The 22,901-nt window shown below is 46.1% G+C and overlaps 1 protein-coding gene across 1 annotated transcript in view; it reads left to right on the forward strand.

Annotated features, from left to right (window-relative positions):
- Positions 1-1,035: 1,035 nt before the first annotated feature.
- Positions 1,036-22,901, forward strand: part of PRRC2B (proline-rich coiled-coil 2B) — a 33,368-nt gene continuing 11,502 nt past the window's right edge. Inside the window, exons 1-18 of the mRNA XM_009892228.1 lie at positions 1,036-1,203; positions 2,186-2,363; positions 2,578-2,680; positions 3,713-3,785; positions 6,558-6,701; positions 7,363-7,604; positions 8,416-8,531; positions 8,984-9,126; positions 9,705-9,795; positions 10,206-10,398; positions 10,791-11,073; positions 11,727-11,917; positions 14,413-14,620; positions 15,355-15,574; positions 16,227-18,290; positions 19,836-20,035; positions 20,894-21,039; positions 22,282-22,423. Of these exons, the coding sequence (XP_009890530.1) occupies positions 1,089-1,203; positions 2,186-2,363; positions 2,578-2,680; positions 3,713-3,785; positions 6,558-6,701; positions 7,363-7,604; positions 8,416-8,531; positions 8,984-9,126; positions 9,705-9,795; positions 10,206-10,398; positions 10,791-11,073; positions 11,727-11,917; positions 14,413-14,620; positions 15,355-15,574; positions 16,227-18,290; positions 19,836-20,035; positions 20,894-21,039; positions 22,282-22,423 (4,852 nt within the window). The 5' untranslated portion in view covers positions 1,036-1,088. The remainder of the gene's footprint in view (positions 1,204-2,185; positions 2,364-2,577; positions 2,681-3,712; positions 3,786-6,557; positions 6,702-7,362; positions 7,605-8,415; positions 8,532-8,983; positions 9,127-9,704; positions 9,796-10,205; positions 10,399-10,790; positions 11,074-11,726; positions 11,918-14,412; positions 14,621-15,354; positions 15,575-16,226; positions 18,291-19,835; positions 20,036-20,893; positions 21,040-22,281; positions 22,424-22,901) is intronic.

The following is a 22,901-nucleotide window of genomic DNA, read 5'->3' on the forward strand; positions in this document are numbered from 1 at the left end:
GGCTTTACAACAAGAAATCTGGAAATCTAAAATATGTGTGAAAAGGTTAGATTAAACGCCTAGATTTGAGAAAATGTAGAACAGAGAATTATGCTTGAAAAAAATAAAAGAAAGATCCATTGAAAGTAAGCAAAGTTTCTTTTCTGACATAAAAGTTGACCTCAGCAGTGTGTGCATTCCCCATGTTTCAGCTTTGTCTTAAGCTCCAAGAGCCAAAAAGTGAAACTAAAGAGAATGCCTGCATGAAGGGTGTTAATCATAGCATGTTGTGCCAGCAAAGATCAGAGTGAAAAATTAACAAAGCACATCCATTGTGAAAAGTATATTTGCAGCTAAAAAAAGGCGTTGAAGGTGCCAGCAACAGAGAAATGTAATCTTTTTTTATGAAGTGTTTTCAGGATTCATAGTAGAACTACTGAACCCACAGGTTCAAGGGTCTGAACCTGTTTCATTTGAGCAGTGTTTGGACTCCTTAACTCTCTTTCATGGTCAGCAAATGGGAATTTGAAGAAACAACTCTGTTGCCTTCAGGTGATACTTTCAAAGCATTAATTGCTGGTACAAGTCATTAACTGTGGCTAGTGTGGAACCATAATCATAAACATTACAAATCCAGCTACTGGTGCTTCAGTGGGAAACCCAATGGTAAATTCCATTGTGGAATAAGATACAGTGCTTTTACGTCACTCACGTTTAGGAATTTTTGTGCATAGCTGCTTATTGTTAGACTTACTCTTTTAAAGCAAGGACTATGTTGACCACATAATTAAAGAAGCTCACCTCTTTCAGCACTGGAGTGGCAGAAAAAAATGATGCTGTGACAAATGTGTTTCTGCAGGTCTTTTCATTTAGTTTATGAATCTTAAATCCCAGAAGCTTCTTGTGACTGAAGAGGAGGGGTTTAAAACCTTGTAACTTACTGTGTCTGCTCACTGAATATCTGCAGTTCTAGCAGTTGTGCGTGTTTTACTTCTTGCTTGTCTGTGGCTGAATAATGCATTTAATGGCATTTCCCTGGTTCTCTCTCATTAAAAGGCAGATCGGGAGCGGCGCAGAGAAATTTCCTTACTAGATGACATTTCATCGCAATGTCCGATCGTTTGGGGCAAATAACCAAGGGAAAGGATGGGAAAAGCAAGTACTCTACTCTCAGCCTGTTTGATAAGTATAAAGGAAAGTCAATAGAAGCTATCAGAACTACAGGTAAGGAATGCCTTCAGAAAGCTCTTTTTGGGATGTTCCAAGTGTGTTGTTGCAGAGCTAATTCAGGTTGTTGGCCCTGTGGGTAGGATGCCCAGTGGGAAGCAGCTGGGATGCAGAGCTGTTTGTGCTGGTGTCTAAGCCTGTGTTCCTTTAGGACTTCAAGGAAAATGTCTGTGGTTCTTTGTGCTGCTGTTACGATAGACACATGGAGGAATTAAGGCAAACCAGCTGGGGGACTGTTGGCCCTTTCGTCTAGCCTGTGTCCTTGCTGAAAAGTGGTCAAGTTCTAAGCTTGAGTGAAAGCCTTACTGGGGCCTTAGGCTATACCAAGATGAGGCATTTAAGCTGACTGAAGTGCCTTAAGTTGGTCAGACCTTGTGTGAGGTGAGAGTCAAGGAGTGAAGGCCTCTGGGATAGAACCTCAGTTGCAGTGGAGATGTGACCAAAAATAGATGGTGGGGTCAAAAAAATTGAAACAATACCTGGACTGGCTCTGGATTTGGTGTGGGAGTAGAAAACCAAAGAAAATAAAATACCAGCTTAATAAATGTGATTTGGTGGGTAGAGCTGGAAAATCTAGACCTCAGGACCCCTGGGTTAGATTACCAGTCTGTCTGCTAAGAAGTGGACATTAATGGCCATTTCCCCAAGCTGTGAAATGGCAATGCTGCTTCTCCTTGGTGGAATGAAAGAGGAATATCTGCACAGGTAGCTAAAAGACTCTGTGGGCATTTTCTGTTAGGGAGAATTATTACTTTCTCCATCCTGATTGTGGTGGGAGGCTGCCTGTTAGCCAGCTGCTACAACAGACAACTGCTTCACTGTGGTCCTGTGGGACGTGACCTGTATGTTGACCTAGCAGCAGTGGTGCTGCTTGTCTTACAGTTCTGTTGGGACTGCACCCAGCCACAACATGCTAATTCAGGTTACTTATCTAGCAGGATATAGCCCTCTATGACCTGCCGTTGTTCCTTCTCACTAGTTATTCCTAGACATGGCTTACAGAGTCTTGGGAAAGTTGCTGCTGCCCGGCGCATGCCACCTCCTGCAAACTTGCCTAGCTTGAAGTCTGAGAACAAAGGAAACGACCCCAACATCATTATAGTACCTAAGGACGGTACAGGATGGGCAAACAAGCAGGATCAGTCAGACCAAAAGAGGTAGGTAGAACTACTGTGAAGTTTTGTCAGGGAAGCAGCAGTTGTGCACTGCTGTGCTATGTGTTGGACCTTACAGTGATCAGTTCTCTGTTGTCTATGCCAGTGTAGAGCCAACGTTAGCTTGATCTTTTAGCAACTGCTATATTGCTAGAGTTGTTTGCCTGTCTTTTTGCTTTCCTTCCCCTTTTATATCACCTCTGCTGTCTCTCTTAAGTTCCAGTGCGACGGCTGCACAGCTGCAGGAGTCGCTGCCGCAGCAGGGTTTGCAGAAATCTGTCTCCAATTTACAGAAGCCGACACAGTCAATCAGTCAGGAGGTAAGTGCAAGCGGTCTTTGTGACTGCCATCCTGCTTCCCATGTCCCCAGGCAGCTTGAGGGTTTTCTTTAATTGTCTGTATTGCCTTGCACAAGTAAGAATCAGCAGAGTGCAAGTCACAGAACAGTTCCTGTATAATCAATTCTTGTAGAATTTACTATCTTGACTCCCAAGTTACTGTGCCCCGGGAATGCTGTGCTGCAGTTAGAATATAATTCTGTGCACGTTCCATCTGTACCTTTCAAGTGTGTGCAGAAAGTCTAGCTTCAATCTAGAAAGAATGGCTGGAATGTGGGATGGCTGGTTAGCACTTATAAACTATTTTACTTTGGGTCTAATTCAAGTGTTGCTTGGTGACAACAGATCCAGCTCTTGCTCCCAGCCTGATGAGACTTGATAAGAAGAGATCTGGTCATGTGGGAGAAGTAGCCAGTGTCAGGACCTGAAAAACCTACTGGCAAGTAAGAAAGCTTCCCCAGAGAGTGCAGGGACCTGGCCCCTCTGTGCTGCAGATTTCACACTTTTCGAGAAGAGGAAAAAAAAAAAAAAAGAAAAAAAAATATTCCCAGCCCTCGAGGTTCAAGGAAATTAGGACAGGACTTATGTTTTGAAGCGGAGAAGAGTGGTTAATGCATGAGAAAGTAGGGTAGCCTTCAAGCTGAGGTGTAGCATGGAACAAACCTAGAAGATTAAGAGGGACCATTTGGGAAAATGCAATAGAACAAAGGGAAAGCTTGATTAGAGGGAGGAAAGCAAGAGGAATGGCTTGAGGAAGTAGTTGATGAAGGTGAGCAAAGGAGAGATGAGGGGCAGGGCAGAGAAGAGGATTTTTGCCATAGCATCGTAGTACACTGGAGTAAGGAGCAGCTTTAGCCCCAGCAAGAAGTTGGGGAGACCTGTGATATCCAATGATGTGTGGGTGATCTAGAGGCCTGAACTGTAGCAGGTGCCAGCCAGGAACTGAGAAACAGTCATGAGACTTCACTGATCTGTGGGCGTTGGGGTTGTTTTTGTGTTTTGTTTTATTTTCAGAGTACAAATTCAGTGCCAGGTGGACCAAAGTCATGGGCACAGCTGAATGGAAAGCCAGCAGGACAAGAAGGTGGTGAGTATGATAAACAGAAATGGAGCTGGGTATGTGCCTGCTTCTCCCGGACAGCCATGTGATGGGGTGGACTCCATTTCTTCCTGCCCTCCCTGTCTAGACTGGTGCAGAATGGGACACAGCTGTCCTCATTACAGTGCAGTGAGGCCATATGAGTCTTTGTTTTCAATCTGTGTAGTGTGTTGGCTGGAATGATGCAACTGCATCTGTTCAGGTCTGCCGGTGCAAGACACCGCTTGAACAGAATGTCTCATCGCCATCTTGAAGCAGAATGTTTCATGCATTTGGGAAGCAGCAGGGAGTTCTGGGAGCTGAAAGTTTTGAAGAAGAAGAGAAAAGTTTGCCCCCTCCTAAGCATCTTCCATCAGCCCAGAGCAGTGTGCAGAAAGCAGAGTGGAAGAGGGGAGGGATGGTTTAGGAGAAAAGAAGAAAGGAGAAGAGGAGACATCAGAGACAGGACATGTAGGCATCTCTGGCCAGTAGCATGGGAAGCTTCACCTAATTAGGTGGTCAAAAGTGAGGCCTCAGGGAGGTTGTACACAGCATCCTTGGTCCAAGGGTATTACAGTGTTCAGTGGATGGAAGCTGCACTTGCTTACGCCTTGGCTGAGGCATTTCTGTTAAGTCTCCCTCAGTCACTGTGCTGCTAATGGCTTCTGCTTGACTAAGGATCCTGAAGCAGTGTTAACATAAATGGAGAGTTTAGATGTCTTCAAATGCATTCATTTCCACACAGGAGGTGGTTTCCAGCTGCACTGAGTGCTACCATTTAAACTGTAGTGAGAGTAACAGCTCAGTCCTACTGTTTTAATGTGAGCAGACCTGGAACCATTCAGCTGTCGAGTGAAATTGCAGAGAGACTTGGAAGAATTGAGACAGCTGCAGATTGCAGAAATGGAGGGAGCAAGCTTATCCTAAATTAAATGAGTCTCGTGATGAGAGGGTGTTTCTCAAAGGCTAAATGTTAAAGCAGAGACTTGTACTTGTCTGAGGTTGGTGGCCAGTGCAAAGACTGTCTTGTTTGGTTAATTGGTACTTTTTTGAGACTGTTGCTGTGTGGACCTCCTGTTTTGAAATCTGATCATCTAACAATGTTCTTAAAAGATTTTTTGAAAACTCATTCTAGGTCACACTTATCAATATAGAGTTCTCAACCCAAGAAAAGAGTTGCATATGTGGCTAAGAGCAGCTTAATTAGAAGGTAATTGAAACACAGAAGCATCAGAAATCTGGCTGAAAGAACTTCTTAGGTGATTCCATCCTCGCACCTCTTCTCCAGTGACACTGAGCAATTGCTCTTCTTCTAAGATAGTACAGCAGTTTCTCGTATTACTGATGAAGAGGAAAGTCTTTTGCTTTTTGCCCTCTTTTAGGTATTACTGCTGTAAAATTTTTTTTTGAGGCCGTATCCTGAAGAAATGTGGTCTAGTAAAGTAATTATGAACTGCTCCATGCCTGTATCTTCTTTATAAGGGGCACGTGGAGAAAAAAAAATGCACCAAACGTTTATCAGTGTGATGCTGCCTGGGGTTAAAGTGCAAATTGTTAGTGCCTGCAGATTAACAGTCATTACATTGTGCAGCATGACCTGGGGGGTGGAAGTCTTCCTGAAAGACACTTATGTGTTGTTAATATTCTCATTGCCATTCTAGTTCAGTAGAATAATGCAGTAGAAATCGGAACTCTGGGCACATCTCAGATATTTTGTGGTGTATTTGAGAAATGTCCTTGTGTATTCTCATCTGTCGAAAACATTTGAAGATGTTACATGCAGCAGTTGCAGTGTCTTCCCTGGAGATCTTCAGATGGAAGATCTTGTGCAGTACGCAAGTTCCAGAAAGTGAAAATGACATAAAGAAGCCAATCCTTCTCAACTCTTTACGGCAAGGAAGGATAAAGATAGATGGGGCTCTTCTGTCAGAGGTGTTCAGTACTTATCGCTAATACTTCTAGCATGGTAATTCTGAAATGCCTTTTTAAAAAAGAGCATTAGCCAAGCAACACCAAGAAACATTTCTCAAAAAAGCAATTTTTTTAGTGTTTAGTGGTGCAATAATGCTGACCATTTCCTCTAACTCAGTGTTATCTGGACAATGGATTTAGGAGAATTGCTGTGTTTTGTTTTCCAGTCACTGGCAGATCTTTAGAATGGACAGAAAGCTGTCATTCTAGGGTGGCTGATGACTCAGCATGACAATTTGCCAATGACAAGAAATGAACCTGGCCTGATCTGGCCAGTGATCTGCATCTTAAAAGTGCTGCAGTGGGGAAGAGAGCAGGGTACAGCATATAGCACTCGGTCGTTATCTGTGGCCTTTTACTGAGTATATTGCCAGAAATCTTAACAGTAGACTTGCCCAATAGAGTGAGATCTGAGCAGGAAGTCTGTGTAGAAATGTCAAATACTTGATAACAGGGTATCATCTCTAAGCAGTCTTGCAGAATTTTTATGTCTACCTCAGTCTGAATTTTGTACTTTACAAAAATAATTGTAAGCTGAGAAAGTTCATTCTGACTTTGTTGAACACGAGAATTTAAATGAAGATCCCAAGTTAAGAGTGTGGGAGTACTGGGTGAGGACATGTGTTGTTGTGTTGGTGACAGTGTCTGAGAGTGTGTTGGATGTGAGCTGAGGTGCTGGTATGATAGTAATTTGGGTTTAAATGTGCTGGAGGCCCAGATTCTCAGGAAACTTGTTTCCAGGCTGATCTTGTGAGGGAATTGAAAGAGTGGAAAGATCTTCTCTGAGTCCCACACTTATTTGTCTGGCAGGTTCAAGGGCCTCAAGCCGACTGTTATCCTTCTCTCCCGAGGAATTTCCGACGCTGAAAGCAGCTGGCGAGCAGGACAAGGTTGGCAAAGAAAAGGGCGCCTTAGATCCGTCGTATGGGCCAGGACCAAGCCTCCGCCCCCAGAGTAAGTGAATGATTGTGTCTTTCTACCTTATCCCAGCTCGTAACCCCATAGACTCTGTGTTGGGCAGTGGAATGCCAGTTCATGGTAGTATCAGATACCCCATCCCTACATTGCCTTTTATCTTTTTATGAGCTCACATGTGGCAAGCTGCTTAGCAAGTGATCACAGATTTGTGGGTAGTGCTGATGTTCCCTGCCTGAGTTCTGTGGTCCAGACAGCCAAGTATGGACTGTCATCTACTACATTGTTTCATAAAAATCGCTGTGTGATGTTGCAAAGCAGGCCTTTTCCCCCTGGGCTAAGGGAGAGTCACAAGTGGAATGAGTGGGTGGTGTAACGTGGCTTCTCTTTGACTGTTTGTGCATGATCTAGTTGGCCTTAATTCTGCAGGGTAAGGACTGTGGAGATGGGGAGCAGAGTTGGTTGGAATTTAGGCTTCTTGACACATAAGGATGCCACTGGTGCAACATTACTTAGTAACGGCTGATGCTGCTAGTCTCTTAGGAAAATAAATGCTTTTGGAAATTTTCCTTGATCCCTGATGGTTTTCTACACGCTCAGTGTAATTAGGGTTTGACCAGAGTATTTGAGTTTTGAGACTTTTTGGCAGAGTGACTGTCTGCATTTACAAACGTTAACATAATTGTTACCTCCTTTCCAGATGTCACCAGTTGGAGGGAGGGCGGTGGGAGGAACATAACCTCTGCCACATCTCTGACCGCCTCCCCTGCTGAGCTGGGCAGCAAGACCTCTAGCACGGGAGATGGAGCCCCCTCCTCAGCGAGTGCCAGCGATCCGAAGGAGCCGTCTCTCCGCCCAGCTCAGCCTGTCCGCAAAGGGGCTTCGCAGTTCATGGGAAATGTCTACCAACCACCTACATACCATGACATGCTACCTGCTTTTGTAAGTTGCCCTTTCCCCACAGCTGTGTAATGTCCTTGATTCTTATAGAGTGTGTGTGTGTGTGTGTGTTGAAGAAGTCAGCTGAGATCTGTTTTCTGGAGTCCGAGTTGGTTCCCAGGGCTTGCTCAGGGATCCTTCTCTTGATCTATTTTTAGTTTCTGCTGTTGTGTGTTTAACCTTTCATGCTAGAATCATAGAATGGTTTAGGTTGGAAGGGACCTTGAAGATCATCTAGTTCCAGCCCCCCTGCCCTGGGCAGGGACACCTCCCACCAGCCCAGGTTGCTCCAAGCCCCGTCCAACCTGGCCTTGAACACCTCCAGGGATGGGGCAGCCACAGCTTCTCTGGGCAACCTGTTCCAGTGCCTCACCACCCTCAGAGTCAAAAATTTCTTCCTAATATCTAATCTAAATCTACTTTGATCCAGTTTGAAGCTATTCCCCCTCGCCCTATCGCTACATGCCCTTGTAAAAGGTCCCTCCCCAGCTCTCCTGTATGCCCCCTTTAGGTACTGGAAGGCCACAATAAGGTCTTCCCGGAGCCTTCTCTTCTCCAGGCTGAATGACCCCAGCTCTCTCAGCCGGAATAGAATAGTGTAGCACAGCCTTGCTCAGCCCAAGGAAGTTGCTGTGCTTTCCCTCTAGAGCTGGAGAGGGTAACCATTAGCACGTGGCCTGTTAGGCAGCCAGATGTGAAATGTTTGTTTTCCCTTTGTGCAGATGCAGCTACCATGCTTGTGTTGTAACCTAATCTGGCTAAGCCTTCTGTGATAAGGAGAAAAAACAGACTATTCTGCTTTGCCTTGTTCCAGATGTGTCCACAACAGCCATCTGAGACCCCTGGATCGCTGGACCGAGGGTCTTTCCCCCTTCCTCGGCTTGAGCCCCGGGTACCTTTCAGACAATACCAGATGAATGACCAGGATGGGTAAGGCTGCCATGACTGTCCCAGTTGAGAGGCAGGTTCAGGGTGTGACATGAACCTTCAACTATGCAAGAATTTGGACTGAGGATCCGGTTGCATGGGTGAAGCTGCAGGCAGCCACAGAGGAAACCTGATTTTTACCAAAATGCTCTGCTCCAAATACAGCAACATCTGAGATGTTGCAGGATTGTAAGCACTGTTTGCCTAAAGAGAAGGTGGACACGAGAAGTAGTTGTGTGTGATCCTGGACTGGAAGCACCTTTGATCTGTAAGCACTAGGAAGTGGCTACTGGGTAGACAAGGGAAAGAAACTTTGCTGAACAGAGAGAGAAATTTGGAGCCCTTGTATACAAGTGCATGGTAGAAAAGGACTGATTTCACTGTTACAAACCCAGCTCTACATTCTTTTCTTTACTGTTTGCTGTTTCTAACCAATTCTTTGTGTTTCCCTGTAGGAAAGAGAACAGGCTCAGCCTGTCTCGCCCAACGCGTCCAGTTCGGCAGCAAGTAGAGAGAGCACCTCGGCCCACCATTATCAATGCAGAGAACCTAAAGGGGCTGGATGAACTAGACACTGATGCAGATGATGGATGGGCAGGTAAAGTGCTTCCATTCTCTAGCTTCAGGCAACAACTTAGGAGGTAAAGCAAAGTAGTTACTCCTCCCTGAAGCATGAAATAGCCAGGATATTCTGGTGGCTCTGTTTCAAAGGGAGGAGAAGCAGCAAAGAGCGGTCTGTCTAGGTGTGAAATTGCTGGTGGTGTAAATGATGACACAATGGATCCTTCTGATCCTTCCATCACACTATACTCAAGGAATTGGATCTGAAGACTCCTAAAAGCTGAAAACACCAAACAGCAGGTGGATAGCATTATGGCTGCTGGGAAGAAATATCCAGTTACACACAGTCTAGCTTGGTGGCTGTCTCCTCATTTGCAGCCCCCATTCCCAGACTGGTTGCTGCTCCTCTTCTGGGACCAGATCAGCTGTTCAGCAGTGTGATTCCACAGTACTCATATAATTTCCAGTACCTGTGGTGGACATGCAGCTTTCCAAGTAGTTTATGCCAAGCCTGTGCATTCTCTGACTTAATGCCAGAGAAGGCATAAGCTTTATCAGGACAAGGGACCTGTTTCTTTGTTCTCATACATCACTTCTCCAATCCTGCCTTTGTAGGCATTCATGATGAAGTGGATTATTCTGAGAAACTAAAGTTTAGTGAAGATGAGGAAGAGGAAGAAACTCTTAAGGATGGACGACAGAAGTGGTAAGAAGTGGCTGTACTTTACCTACAGTTGTTTCAATAAAAATAAACAGTACCATGATCTTTTAAAACTTGTTCTAAATGTTGAGGCTTGATCCCCCTGATTCATACTGTGACTTTGTTGATTCCACTGGCCGTTGTTTGAGTGGGCCTACATGGGTCTTGAAGCTGAGTCCCAGGATGCCAGGCCTTTTTCTTCCTCCCCTTTCTGTGTCTCACCTTTATCCTGCTGCACAATAGTGGTGTTAATCCTTATGCACCTTAGGAGCAAAAGCACACTGCTTGTTCTGGTGTCTTCTCGTTTTTTCGATCTTTCCTTTCTGTTATAGTCAGTTGCTTTTGCCACTTGATAAGGCTGCAAGTGCCTTTTGAGGCAAGTAGTAAATGTAATAGCAAAGCTGTTTATATGACAGGAACAGCTGGGATCCCAGAAGGCAGCGACAGTTGTCCCTGAGCTCTGCAGACAGTGCAGATGTTAAACACCCTGTGGAGGAAGGAAAGAATTGGGGCGACTCGGTGGGCTTGTCCCGGTCAGTCCGGAAAGTGCAGGATTCACAGCAACCTCCGAGGAAGTTGAATGGCTGGAGCTCTGCATCTGAATACCAGGTAGGCTGAATTCATGTGAGTGGTCTTGTGCTGCTGGGTGAGATGCATTGGTGTCCTTAAGAGGCCAGTTTGACATTTTATTGAAAATGGGATGCTGCTGCTGATGAATTTATCAGTTCTCCGTTTATATCCAGCTGGAGAGAAATCCATCTGCATAGCACTCCCACTAGAGAAAAGAAATGGAAGCTGGTCGAGAGCAGTGGGATTGTCAGACACCGAGAAAACGGAGCTATTGAACCAGATAGCAGTAACTCCGCACCGAAAGGGGGATTTGTGTGTGTGAGGATAGAGGGGATGGAGTCAGGAGGGAATTTTCTTAGCGTGGGATGCAAATCTCAAGATACAAGAGATGTTTGGGTCATGCTTATTGAGGAATGTTTTTCCTTTGGCAGAAGCCCACACTGGGAAGTATTCTCAGGCAGCAGTCTCTTGAGGATAAAGAAGAAAAGGTGCCACTGAGGCAGAAATTTGTTCACTCTGAGATCTCAGAGGCTGTCGAGAGAGCCAGGAGGCGACGGGCGGCAGCCTGTGCTGCAAAGCTGAAGCAACTTGATCAGAAGTGCAAACTGGCTCAGAAGAGTGTGGAGACCCAGAAACACACAGAGAATGAAGACCTGCGACCCCCAAGCACAGAGAAAAATGCTGTGCAAGAGAATGGCCATGCTTTCCGTAGAGGTACAGAAATGTTGCTTGCCTCACTTTGTAAAAACTGCTTTTTTGCTATTGTGCCAGTCTCTTACTGGAAACATGTGGGAGTTTCTGTGAGGGGAGTGTTCAGAGGGTACTTAAGTTGCATTTCCGAGATCAGCTGCTTCATGTATTCTGCAGAGTATTTTGGATTGGTGTGAAGGTTCATTTAAAAAAAACCATCCTACTAAAACCAATTCAAACTTCTTCAGTTTTATGTATCTATGCTCAGTCAGCTGTGCTAGCAGAGACCTTGTTGGAACGGGTCTCTTGATCTTCTCATGATTGGATGATGATATTAAGAAAGTCCTCGTGAGCCACAGATCAGAAAATTGGTTATCAGTAGGTGCTGGCAGGTTTAAGGACTAATGGGAACTGGACTTTTTTCCCCAGTGCTGAAGCAGAAGGCTGGTGGCAGAGGGGGATCTCAATTTATCACTAAACCAAGATGGACGAAGCCCCCTAGACCTGTCTAGGCAATTCAGGCAGATTGTGTGTGAGGTGCTATATATGATTATAATAAAGTTGAACTACATAATGCAGTCAGGACGTGCCTCCACCTGTGTATGTTGTGGTGTGGTGGTACATGCACAAGCCCTGTCATGACCAGGGCTCATCAAGGCTTATTTTCTTCTCTGCAGCAACCCCTGAGTTTCACACACAGGATGTCTCTGTTGGCTATCTGGAAGAGGAGACTCCTGCCCCAGCAGCAGCCACCCAAAGCAGCAGTGAGGAGGAGCTCAGGGAAGCTCCCTCTCCAGCACAGGAGTTCAACAAATACCAGAAGTCTCTTCCCCCACGATTCCAGAGGCAGCAGCAGCAACAGCAGCAGGTAATAGATGTGACACTCACACCCCTCTTCCTTTGGACCCACGCCAAACTGTTGTGTTTGCTTGGTTCTCAACACCATCAGCACCAACTAACCAACTGTCTTTGGGCTGGTAGGTGATCAATGGGGATTTTACCCTGGTACTTCAGTACTTTTGATCACAGATGTATCCTGTTTGACAGGAGTAAAAGGGCTCTCTATAGGTTACATGAATTTTATGTGCACCCTGTGATGGTGGAGCTATCGTGGTTAGGGCTTTCTGTGGCTGGGGAGAGGTGTGGGCAGGCCAGGTTTGTCACTTGCCTGGGAGAAAGATAGACACTGCTGTCAGAAATGTTGACTTGTCTTGCATGGTTGTCTGGTTGTCTCCTGGCAATGCCAAATCTTAGGACTACGTGATTTGTGGCAGAGCTCTGGTTCGCAAATGTGTGTATGCAGGAGAAGCTGGAGATGTTCCCCTTCCACTGTCCAAAGTCAGGAGAGCAGTAGTGGCTACCTTGGTACTTGCTGTAGGTCTGATCCAGTCTCTAATGCCTTTGCCTGGCACTGAACCTGGTGAACATCTGTTCTTGTTCCCTGGCACAAGATGGGAGCCGCTGTTCTTCAGCACTGCTGCAGTGGCGGGGAGCTGAATATACGGGCCACGGGAAAGGAGAACCTTTGGGGATGAGCTGCTTCCATTTCACTCTGCACTTGCTGTGCCCTTACCCTCTTAGGTATGGGCAGCCATTTGCTTGCCAGGGACAACAGGTTAGCGGGTGGTTGGACTCTGCTTCTGGAATGAATGTGAGAGCTGCGAAGCAGCACACTTCTCGTTCCACCTGCTGCCTTTGCCGAGAGGTGGTCTTCTGCATCTGCTCTTATCTTCTACCTACCCAACATATTTTCTGTGAGGTTCTTCCAAATCATTACTTTCTTTGCACCATAAATGTGTTTGGTCTTAACTGTTTCATTGAAAACTCTCTTCTGGGGCCCTGAGAGACCAGTCTGCACTGCTTTGTGTCTTGCATCTTGCCCAGCCTTACAGTGCTGTATGCCATACACGCTTTTCAGCTCTTCTTCCAGATGCAGTGAGCCTCCTTAGGGCAGCAGAGTCAAACCAAGGGACAGAATATTCAGGCTTCAGATAATGGAAAGTTAATTGCCATTCTTCATAGAATAATCAGTTGAAATGTGATATAATCAACGCTGCTGCAAAACTTAGTGAAGAGCTCACATTCGGCTTTTGCTTGGAAGCTCAGTAATTGCTCTTTTATGAATGTTTGGCTGTGCTTGTTACTGGGCAGTTGACATTTTCATGATTTGAATGTACAGCAGCAAACGCTGCTAATGTTACTCTTTAAAAGAGAAGCTCTTAAACTAAAAGAATTGGATGTCTTTGCTGTCTTGCTAATAATACCACAGGTCATTGCTACTGGAGGAACATGAAATTTTCATTTTATTTTCTCTTATCCTTTGTGTTGTTAGTATGTATGAGGCAGTTTGTATTTTGGCTGGCTTGTATTGCTGCTTTGGTGTCCTGGTTCCATGAAATGAACAAAATAAAAAATAGTGTTGGTATAATTAATGAAATATTTTCTCCAAGGTTCTGGAGCACTAGATAACTCATATAATCTCTGCGTTTATCTGAGTTTCTGTCTTGCTGTAATAATGTGTCAGGTTCAGATTTAAGAGTGTCTCTATTGGGCTGCAGTAGGAGATTGGCTTTTTTTTAATAAAAAGTTACAGTATCTGACACTGTTGTAAGCTTAGTAAGAAAAAGACGGTGGAAAGTTTGACAGGTAAATAGATGTATTTCATGTCAATTAGAGCTGTTTACCTTTTGAAAGCTTTCTTCAGTACACAAAGCTCCCTTCAATGTAGGTTCTTTTTGGACCTTTAGCAAAAGTTAAATGTCAGATCAGATTAACATCATGACAGTCCTCAGCTAAAGGAAGGTAGACTGGCCATACGGGAGGTGGGAGACAACCCGAAGGTGTCAGCCTATCTCTGGAGGATGCACAGGAAATACTATAAAATATTAATAGCTGTCTTAATTGATTTTAGGATGTTCTTATCTAATTGTTCAGCCAACATGAGTAGAACTAATATATGTGCACACTAAATAACTTATAATTGCATTTTCTCCAAAGAGCAGCATCATCTGAAGTATTTGGTTCCAGTTGGGGAATGTGCGTGACAGGAAGCTGTCCTGTATCTCTTAGAAGCACTGAGAAAATGCAAACTCCAGTCTTGATCCCTTGCATTTGGCCATGTAGTATGGCCCATAGTAGTGTGAGATTCTGGCTGCAGCATATTCTGGCTGTTCTGGGCATTTAGAGATAACTGCCATGTTCCCAGTTGGTAGTGAATTGCCCTTATTCACTTTACTCTCCCATCTGATCTGTTTTTGAGCCTCTAGAACATAGAATGTGTTTTCCTTTGGCTGGCCAGTTTGCAAGTGTGATTCCTGGCACCACGACCATTCATGTCAAATGGCCCATCCCTCTTCCCTGCAGGAGCAGCTGTACAAGATGCAGCATTGGCAGCAGCAGCAAGTCTATCCTCCCCCATCCCATTCCCATCCCCAGCGGACATTCTACCCACCGCACCCTCAGATGCTTGGCTTTGATCCTCGCTGGATGATGATGCCCTCTTATATGGACCCTCGCATGGCCCAGAGTCGCACCCCCGTGGATTTCTACCCTTCAGCCCTTCACCCTTCAGGTAAGATGTTTTCAGTGTTTCCTTTTTCGTGGCTGTTCAGTTGGTCCATATCTGGAAAGTTGCCATTCTTCACCCATCTTACCTCTGTACAGACTTTGCATCCTGGCTGGCTGCGATTGACCTTCTCTAGGGATGAGGAGGAGTCAGTTGCAGTGAGGCCTGGTGAAGGAACAGAGGAGGTTGGGAGGGAGGACACCTGCTTGTCCATCCCTTGCGCTGCAATGGGAGATCTTCCCTAACAGCTTTGGAGCCTTAGCAGGTGTAAAAGCAGATTTTGCCCCTTGGAGGAAAAGGATTAATTTAGGAGTTACTGTAATCACGTGAAATCTTGATAGACCCCCTTCAAGAAATGTGATGGAGAAATCCTGTAGTTCCTGAGCTGTGTGCTCGTAGCACCTTCCTACCTTGTTACTGATGTTCAGAGGTGTGAATATAAACATCAGGGTGTATAAGGAATTCCCTTGAGTTCGTGGTTTGTTTTCACAAACGTGCTTGCTTCCGAGCCAGTGATGGTGTGTAGTGTTCCGTGCAGGCTGGGCTCTGAAAGCTGTGTCACCCTCTGTATCATTCCAGGTGTATTTCCCAAGCACAGGCTCCCCTCTACCAGAAGGGTTTCCATGGCTGCAGTCATCTGCTGCCCTGGAAGGAAGGGGTGGGTCAAGCTGGCAGTAGATTGCTAATTCTTCTTGGCTGTGAGATCCTAGTGTTAATGGTATGAACTCTGTTGTGACCAGGAATTATGAAGCCCATGATTCAGCAGGACTCCATCGGTGGGAGCAGCTGTCGGTCGGAAGATCAGAACTGTCAGGCAGGGCAGGCAGAAAGGAAAACTGCTCCCTTGGACCCTGTGCCGGTGTGGGCCCAGGAGAGCTACACACCTCTGCAGAGCAAAGGGTACTCCTTGTCACATCAAAAACAGGCTGACAACATGACCATGGAGGAGCTGCATGCCAGGTGAGTGCAGAACTCTCCTGTCCTCATGCATGCTGTTGATGGGAGGTGCTGCCATAAGTCATCTCCTACTGAAAAGCAGGTGTAGAGTTGACACAGAAGATATCTTTGAACAGGCCAAGTACTGATCTGGTAGCACCCTTAGACTGTCGAGTGTTTATGTTGTGGAGGTGCTTACAGACTGAGCTATTCAGAGTTTTTCTATCTGATGCCAGTCAAGGCTGACCAGCTTGGAGCCTGTTCAGTATGAGAGAGCCACTTGTCACCTACATGGGTAGGTACAGAAAACAATGAGTCGAAAATTCCGATACTTTCTAGTTTATCTCCTAATCCTTTGGGACTTTCTGAAACCAATTCCTTCAGATCTCCATATATGTTGGAGGCTGAATCTCCCTTTGTTTCTTAAGTTTACTGCCCATTGTGGGAACTTTCTTTATCATCCATTGATTTCACAAAGCAGGGGGCCACAGCCTGGGGCCAGAGCAGATCTGCCCAGCACTCAGGTATTTACTGGCTCATTGCCTCATGATTTAGAACAAACCCCAATTTATTTATTTATTTGTTTCCACCTCTTGTGCCCAGCCTTGGCCCTTGGAGACATGCTGTGCTCTGTGTTAGCTGATTTTCTTTTGTTTATTGTTTCCATCCTTCTCAGGAATGACACTTACTCTGCTTCTTCTGGAAGGCCAGAGAGTCTGAACACCCAGCGAGACCTCTTTGAGGAGAGAGGGGAGGAGTACTTGAATGCTTTTGACAAGAAGGCCCAATCAGACTTTGACAGCTGCCTGTCTTCTCAGAGGATAGGCCAAGATCTCTTGTTTCAGCATCAGGAGAGCGTGCAGGAAACTTGTCCTTCTGGCAACCGCCATGCAAACTTGAGGTGTTCGCCCCTAGAGCCTGATTTTATCCAAGCAGAGAAGAAGCCTGAATATAATGGCTGGGATATCGGCCACCATCAGAAACCTGCAGAGACTGCAGCAGAGGTTGCAGAAGAAGTGCCTAGGGATGAGCAGTCATTCACTGCTGACCCGTGGAAGAAAGAAGGAACTAATACCAAACAGTCCACTGAAGAAGCAACAGAGTGGGCTCCTGAGAACCGGAACACCAGTGGTCAGCACCAGGAGCAAATGGGGAGGACACGGCGATCAGGCCCAATTAAAAAACCAGTCCTGAAAGCCCTCAAGGTGGAAGAGAAAGAGAAGGAGATGGAGAAGGTTAAACTGGAGGGAGAGGATGCCTCACGCCCACTGAAGGAGAAGGTGGCTGTTCAGAAAGCAGAAAATGCATCAGATGATTCTGCAGCCTTACTGCACTCCACGCGTTACCTGCTGGATGACAAAGGTTCTTCCCAAGCCAGCCTTGCCCGAGAAGCTGAGAAATCTCAAGAGGAAGAGGAAGAAGAGGAGGAGGAAGAGAAGCCAGAAAGAACCTGGGAGAACAAGCTATCCAGAGAGTCTGGTGATCTACCTCCCACAAAAAGAAACAACTGGATCTTCATTGATGAGGAACAAGCCTTTGGTGGGAGAGGTCAAGGGCGTGGGCGAGGGAGAGGCTTCAGAGAGTTCACTTTCAGAGGGCGAGGCACTGTTGTGGGCAGCCGGGGAGTCTATAACAACCAGCGGAGCAGTCGAGGGCGAGGGCTTCGGGAGTTCAACCAGCCAGAGGACTTCCCCAGAGGCAAACCAAGGCGCCGGATTGCAAGTGAGACGCACAGTGAAGGGTCAGAATACGAGGAGCTCCCCAAGCGTCGCCGGCAGAGGGGATCAGAGAACAGCAATGAAGGTTCTGTGCTGGACCGGGAGGACAGTGATTTGAAAAAGGGAGACTTCAAAGAGTCTTGGAGGTCCAACAAAATCTATTCGGATGATCACAGTAGTCTGGATCCTAAGATGAGGGCCCCGAGAGCTTTTGGGAGATCGCTGCCACCGAGACTGAGCAACTCTGGCTATGGGCGAAGGGGTTTCATGGGTAAGGAGCCCACCCAGTGGCAAGGCAGGAGTGGGGGAGCAGGGTGGCAGGAGTACAGCCACACCTCTCCATCGGACACTTTTGGTAGCAGGCAACAGTCTGACAGGGACTACATTCAGGAGTCTTATAAACACGTGGATTCCTTCTCTAGCCGAGTTTTTGACGAGAGTCATCTGGATGACAAAAGGCACTTTTTCCAGGAAGATTACTCAGCAGATCAGGAGAACATAGAGAACAGGCCGTTCAGGAGACGGCGTCCCCCCCGCCAAGACAAACCCCCAAGATTCAGGCGCCTCAGGCAAGAGAGGGAATCAGTCGGCCAGTGGAATCCTGAGGAGGGAGGCCCCAACCTGCTGCCCAGCCAGTGGCCTGGAAGACCCAAGCTGACCACCGCAGAGAAGAGCACCATCTCAGGCAGACGGTCTCCTGAGCTGTCCTACCAGAACTCATCAGACCATGCCAACGAGGAGTGGGAGACCGCATCTGAAAGCAGCGACTTCAGCGAGCGGCGGGAGAGGCGAGATGGAGTTTCAGAGAGTGAAGGCCAGCTAGAGGGTGGCCTCGGGAGTGGAAGCCTGGGGGAGAAGAGGGAGCTAGCGAAGAGGAGCTTCTCAAGCCAAAGGCCCATCGTCGACAGGCAGAGCCGCAAGGCAGAGCCCGCAGGATTTGTGGAGCAGTCTGTCAGGAGTGGTGTAGGAGCAGCTTCCAGATACGAGAGCCAGCAGAACGGGACACTAATAAAAAGCAAAAGGTAAAGTTGCATTCTGATGTACAGATATCTATGATACACAGATATTGGAGGACAGGAGAAGGGCTGGACTGTGGGTGAAGAGCTGTTCAGTGTGTTTCTTTGTATCTAGTGCAGGTGAATTCCAGCACCATTTATCAAACTTTGACATCCAAGGGTCTCATGATTGTCTGTTTTATAACCAATTGATGCCTTTGCTTCAGTGCTGGCAGTTCGGGTTTATGCAAGTTGCTGAGACACTGTGAGCATGACATGTGCTGTGCTTCTTTACCTCAGTTTCATGCCAAGGCAGCTCTCTACTCTTAACTGCCTCTCACTAGAGGCATTGAAGATAATGAAGGAAATACTTGTCCTTAACACCAAACCTGTTGTGTTGTTCCCTCCTATCATGGGTCCCCAATGAAGTGTAGCAGAGCACGGAAGTGAGGGTTGGGTTTTTCTGGGATGAGTTGCTGTGAGCTGTGCAGGTTGAACATCGCAAACCTGGATTCCCAGTAGTGTGGTTGTGGCACGAGCGCAGTGTGTGACATTGCCAGTCCTAGCTTTGCCTGAGCAAATATTTTCTTAGACCTTAATGGACACCAGTGATGAATGATAAGCAGCGCTGTGTGTTCCTAGCATAGTGGGAGGGGTTCCTCCTGAGAGTATTTTAAGACAACTCTGAGACTAGGGATTAAGTATTTCATTGTGAGGGTCTTGTGAAAAATCTGATGATCAACAGGACGCTGAGTTAGGTGGGCCTTGGTCCTGGGCCAGTTTGACAGCTTGCTTGTTACTCTCTTCCTTTAACAGGAAAAGGAGAAAAAGGATGTTGTGCAGCTGCATTGTATTGGGTTTAAAGCACTGATAAATAGGCAACTTGTTCTTTTTTTTCTGTCCTCTTTTGACCCATGTCCCCCAATTCCTGGGTGTAATAACTAATACTAGTTTATATGGAAATGAGGGGAGAGCTGATGTCTGGAAAGACGCATGCAGGTGGAAAAGGGAAAGGAAGCGAAGGGGGAAACTTCCCCCCCCGTCTTTTTTGTGAGTTGAATGCTGGGGAATGATGTGTGGATGGTGATCAAAGGGGTAAAAAACATGTCGGGGAAACAAAATGGAAAAGCTGTTTTGTTTTTTTTCTCAATGTTGTCAGCCTCTCCCCATCTCCCTTTCCCTCATCTGGTGCTTGCCAAGAAGTTTGTGTTAATTGCAAAGAGCACCAAGGGAGCTGTTAGAGCAGTGTCTTAGGAGGGTAGGAAACACTGTACAGAAGCACAGAGCCCTTCCCATGGGGACAAGCTGGGGTATTAGGTTCTTGCGGGGGTGGCATGTTGGGTGACTCATGAGTTCAGGTATTGTTCTGTTTCCATCCCACTTCCCCAGTAATACCCTTGTCACGGGCTGCGTGCTCAGAATTTAACGTCTGCTTCAGTTGAGCAAAGGCTGGGGAAGGATGAGATGTGATTAGAAACCTGGCAAAGAAAATACAGCACATATGTTTTCTTCTTGCTACTTTTACTCATCTTCTAGTGACAAATCTAATTCCTGTTCCTTCTTTCCTTGTAGATCTCCAGAAGAAGGAGGGGGCCTTGGCAACACCAGTGGTGGGAGCAGCCACTCCATTTACAGCTTGGAGAGGGCTTCCCATGCCAACTCAGAGAGTGCTGAGGGGCCAGGTAAAAAGACAGAGAAGGAGCCCAAATCCACTGTGCAAAGAGCAAGCGAGAAGGGAGAGGCCTTGTCACAGTTTGAACTGAGTTATGGAAGTGAGTGGCTTAATTCATTTGTTTCTTGAAAGGGATAATACATTGTGGTGACTTCAAGCCAGGCTGATTGAATCCAGTGTAATGTTAAATACCAGGTTAGATTACTTCCCATTTACTTACACAAACAAAAGTGTATCTGAATAGGAAAAACATGGAACACAAAGATGGTTTTAAATTTTAAACCCAAACTTTGAGCCAGATCTGACAGTCTCTCTAATGTTTCTTCTATAGAAACTTTGGTTTTACAGAGAAAGGAGGCTTTTCCATATTTCTAAGGCGTTAAATTTCGAGCTCAAAATATCTTATGTTCTGTGAAGGAAGTTGAAAGAGCGTACAGAGTGAGGAATTTGAGTCTGAGCTCACGGCATGGAGGCAAGAAATTGGTATCTCTGAAACCATTGGCATCAGGGCATGACTCAGCTTTTTGCCATTCGTAGAACTGAGGTTTTACACCCAGAATGGGTTTTACATCCAAAATGGGTGTGTTTTCAAAAGTGCCTGTGCCTGCTTTGTCCTTGCTAGTATTTGGAAAGGTGCGAGCTTTGTTTCAACTGATACTACACCTAAAGTTACCCGAGTTACCGCACAGCTCATGCTCCCAAGCTCTCCTAGCTCTCCTAGCTGGAGCGCACTCATTTTGAAGCAGAGGAGAGCAAAGCCCTGCAGGGTAAAGTGACTGGTAGATGTCAACAGACTACCGTGGCTTAGTTTTCAAATCATAGGTGCAGTGCTGCTGGGTGAACTGGTTTGTCAGTAGCGTGGGTCCTATTTGGAATACGCTCTTTAAATTAGCGCAATTATAAAGCGTTATATGCATTCACACATGAACAATTTCTTCCCCATATATGCTTTGTTCAGGTACCATCATTGATAATAGGGTGTCAAACACAGCAGAAGAGAATGAAGTAGGTTCTATGGCAGGTGAAGGCTTCATTGAGGTTCTTACTAAAAAGCAGCGTCGTTTGCTGGAAGAGGAGCGAAGGAAGAAGGAGCAGGCTGCTCAGGTGAGGAGTCGGGGGCAGAAAAAGCTTAATGCGATAAGCTGTTTGGACTGCAGTCAGAGGAACAGGGCCCCAAAAAGTGTTTGGATGAGCAGAAAAACATGTATTTGGCCAAGGTAGGGCAAATCCTGTCTTAGGCCCAGGTAGCGTATTTTGGCTTTGATGGGCAGGGGCTATCGATCTGAAAAGGATGGATGGTTAGATTTCTGACTGTTCTTGTTTTCTAGCAGAATTGTTACTGGTGAGTTAAGGAGGGTTTTCTAAAGTGATCCCTCATCCAAAGTGGCTTGGCTCACTAAGCCAGTTGCTGGCTGTAGTTGGTGGGATATTGGACAGCAGTGAGCAGTGGAGGAGGACCTCTGCACTCTTGCTGTGTCAGCAATACGTTACTGCTAGAGTAGGGTGCGATAGCTTCCTTGCCAGGGTGTTATGTTTGTGTCTGGGCACATGACCAGAAAGAAATTAACAAACTGGAAGAAGCACTGACAATTTCATGTTCATAATAGGATAAAGGAGTTGATTTACAAGAAAGATTTAAGACTGCAGTGTGGATATCTTAGTTAAGTAATGTTTAGGAGGGGTGCATTTGTCTACATGTACTGGACAACTGCAAATTGTAGAGGGATAAAAGAATATTTTGACATGAAAGGAGACGTAGTGAAATCTGGAGGACTGAATGCAAATGAAAAGCATCGGTGGAAAGTGCTTCCTGACAAGGAGGGCTTGTGGTAGGTCCAGAGAGTCTTGTGAGCAAAGTTATAAAAGCCTGGGTGCTTGGCGTTTTTAAAATTAAGCTGAAGACAATGTGTGAATGTGCAGTGGCAAAGGTCTTGCAGTTGCAGATATGTTTCTCTTTCTATTCGGATCCTGGCTCCGTGAAAGAGCCGTCTCTGTATAGTGAAATTATTAATTGATCTTACCGTAGCTGGAGTAAAGGAGAGGAGTTAAGCAGAGCAAGTCTGTTGTAGTGTTAAAAAGGCTGAAGGCAGCTTTTTTCACTGTCTTGTTAGACTGGGGGAACCTCCCAGTAGCCACAGGGTTCATTTGAAGAAAAAAGGGGAAAAAAAAAAGAAAAGGAAAAAAAAAAAAGAGGAGGGGGTGTCAGAATTTGTACGCTCCCGTTACATGAGTTAGGGACTTTTCACATTACAGCATTTAGAAATCCAGGGTTTGAACTTGCCAGGAGCAGGCTGTGTAAGCCCAGTGCAGTGACAGGTCATACAGCCTGTGCCTTTTCTCTCTCAGGCGCCAGCTAAGGCCCGCGTCCTTCAGTCTCGCATTCCTCCTCGATTTGCTAAGAAGCAGAACAGCTTGTGCTTGGAGCAGAGTGATGTAACAGTGTCTGGAAACAGCCTGGGCACAGAGATCTGGGAGAGCAACAGCCCAGGTAAGTTTGGGTCTATTTCTTCTGACGTGTTTCACAGAGCTAGGGAATCCTCTGGTGTGTGCAGGAAGGACAGGGTGTCTGTGCTTAAGAGAAAACAACCTTTTCTTGTCTGATGCTGGAAGTGGGAGGGGAGCTAGCAGACGTCTGGAGTAGCATCTGTTCAGAGTTGTACTGTTCAACCATCTTCCTCCTGTTGTTGACCATGTCAGTCTCCTAATCTATTTCTTGAGTCTTTGTGTAATATCAAGGTCCAACTATATAGCATTTTCTAGCCCATTAGGCTAGATCTACTTCAGCCATTTTCTTATTTTGCCTTCCTCTGTTTTCTCATCCTCTAGCACTGAATAGCTAGCACCTCCCTTGTTTCTATCTCTGCCCTTTCTTTCTCCTGTTGTTTTCATGTTCCCTAAGAAATTTCTTCCCTGTTCTCTATCCTTGCTCTCCATACCCTGTATTCTCAGTGCTGTGTCATATCTCA

This window comes from Charadrius vociferus, unplaced genomic scaffold (genome assembly GCF_000708025.1).
Source record: "Charadrius vociferus isolate BGI_N301 unplaced genomic scaffold, ASM70802v2 scaffold549, whole genome shotgun sequence".
In the NCBI taxonomy this organism is placed as follows: domain Eukaryota; kingdom Metazoa; phylum Chordata; class Aves; order Charadriiformes; family Charadriidae; genus Charadrius; species Charadrius vociferus.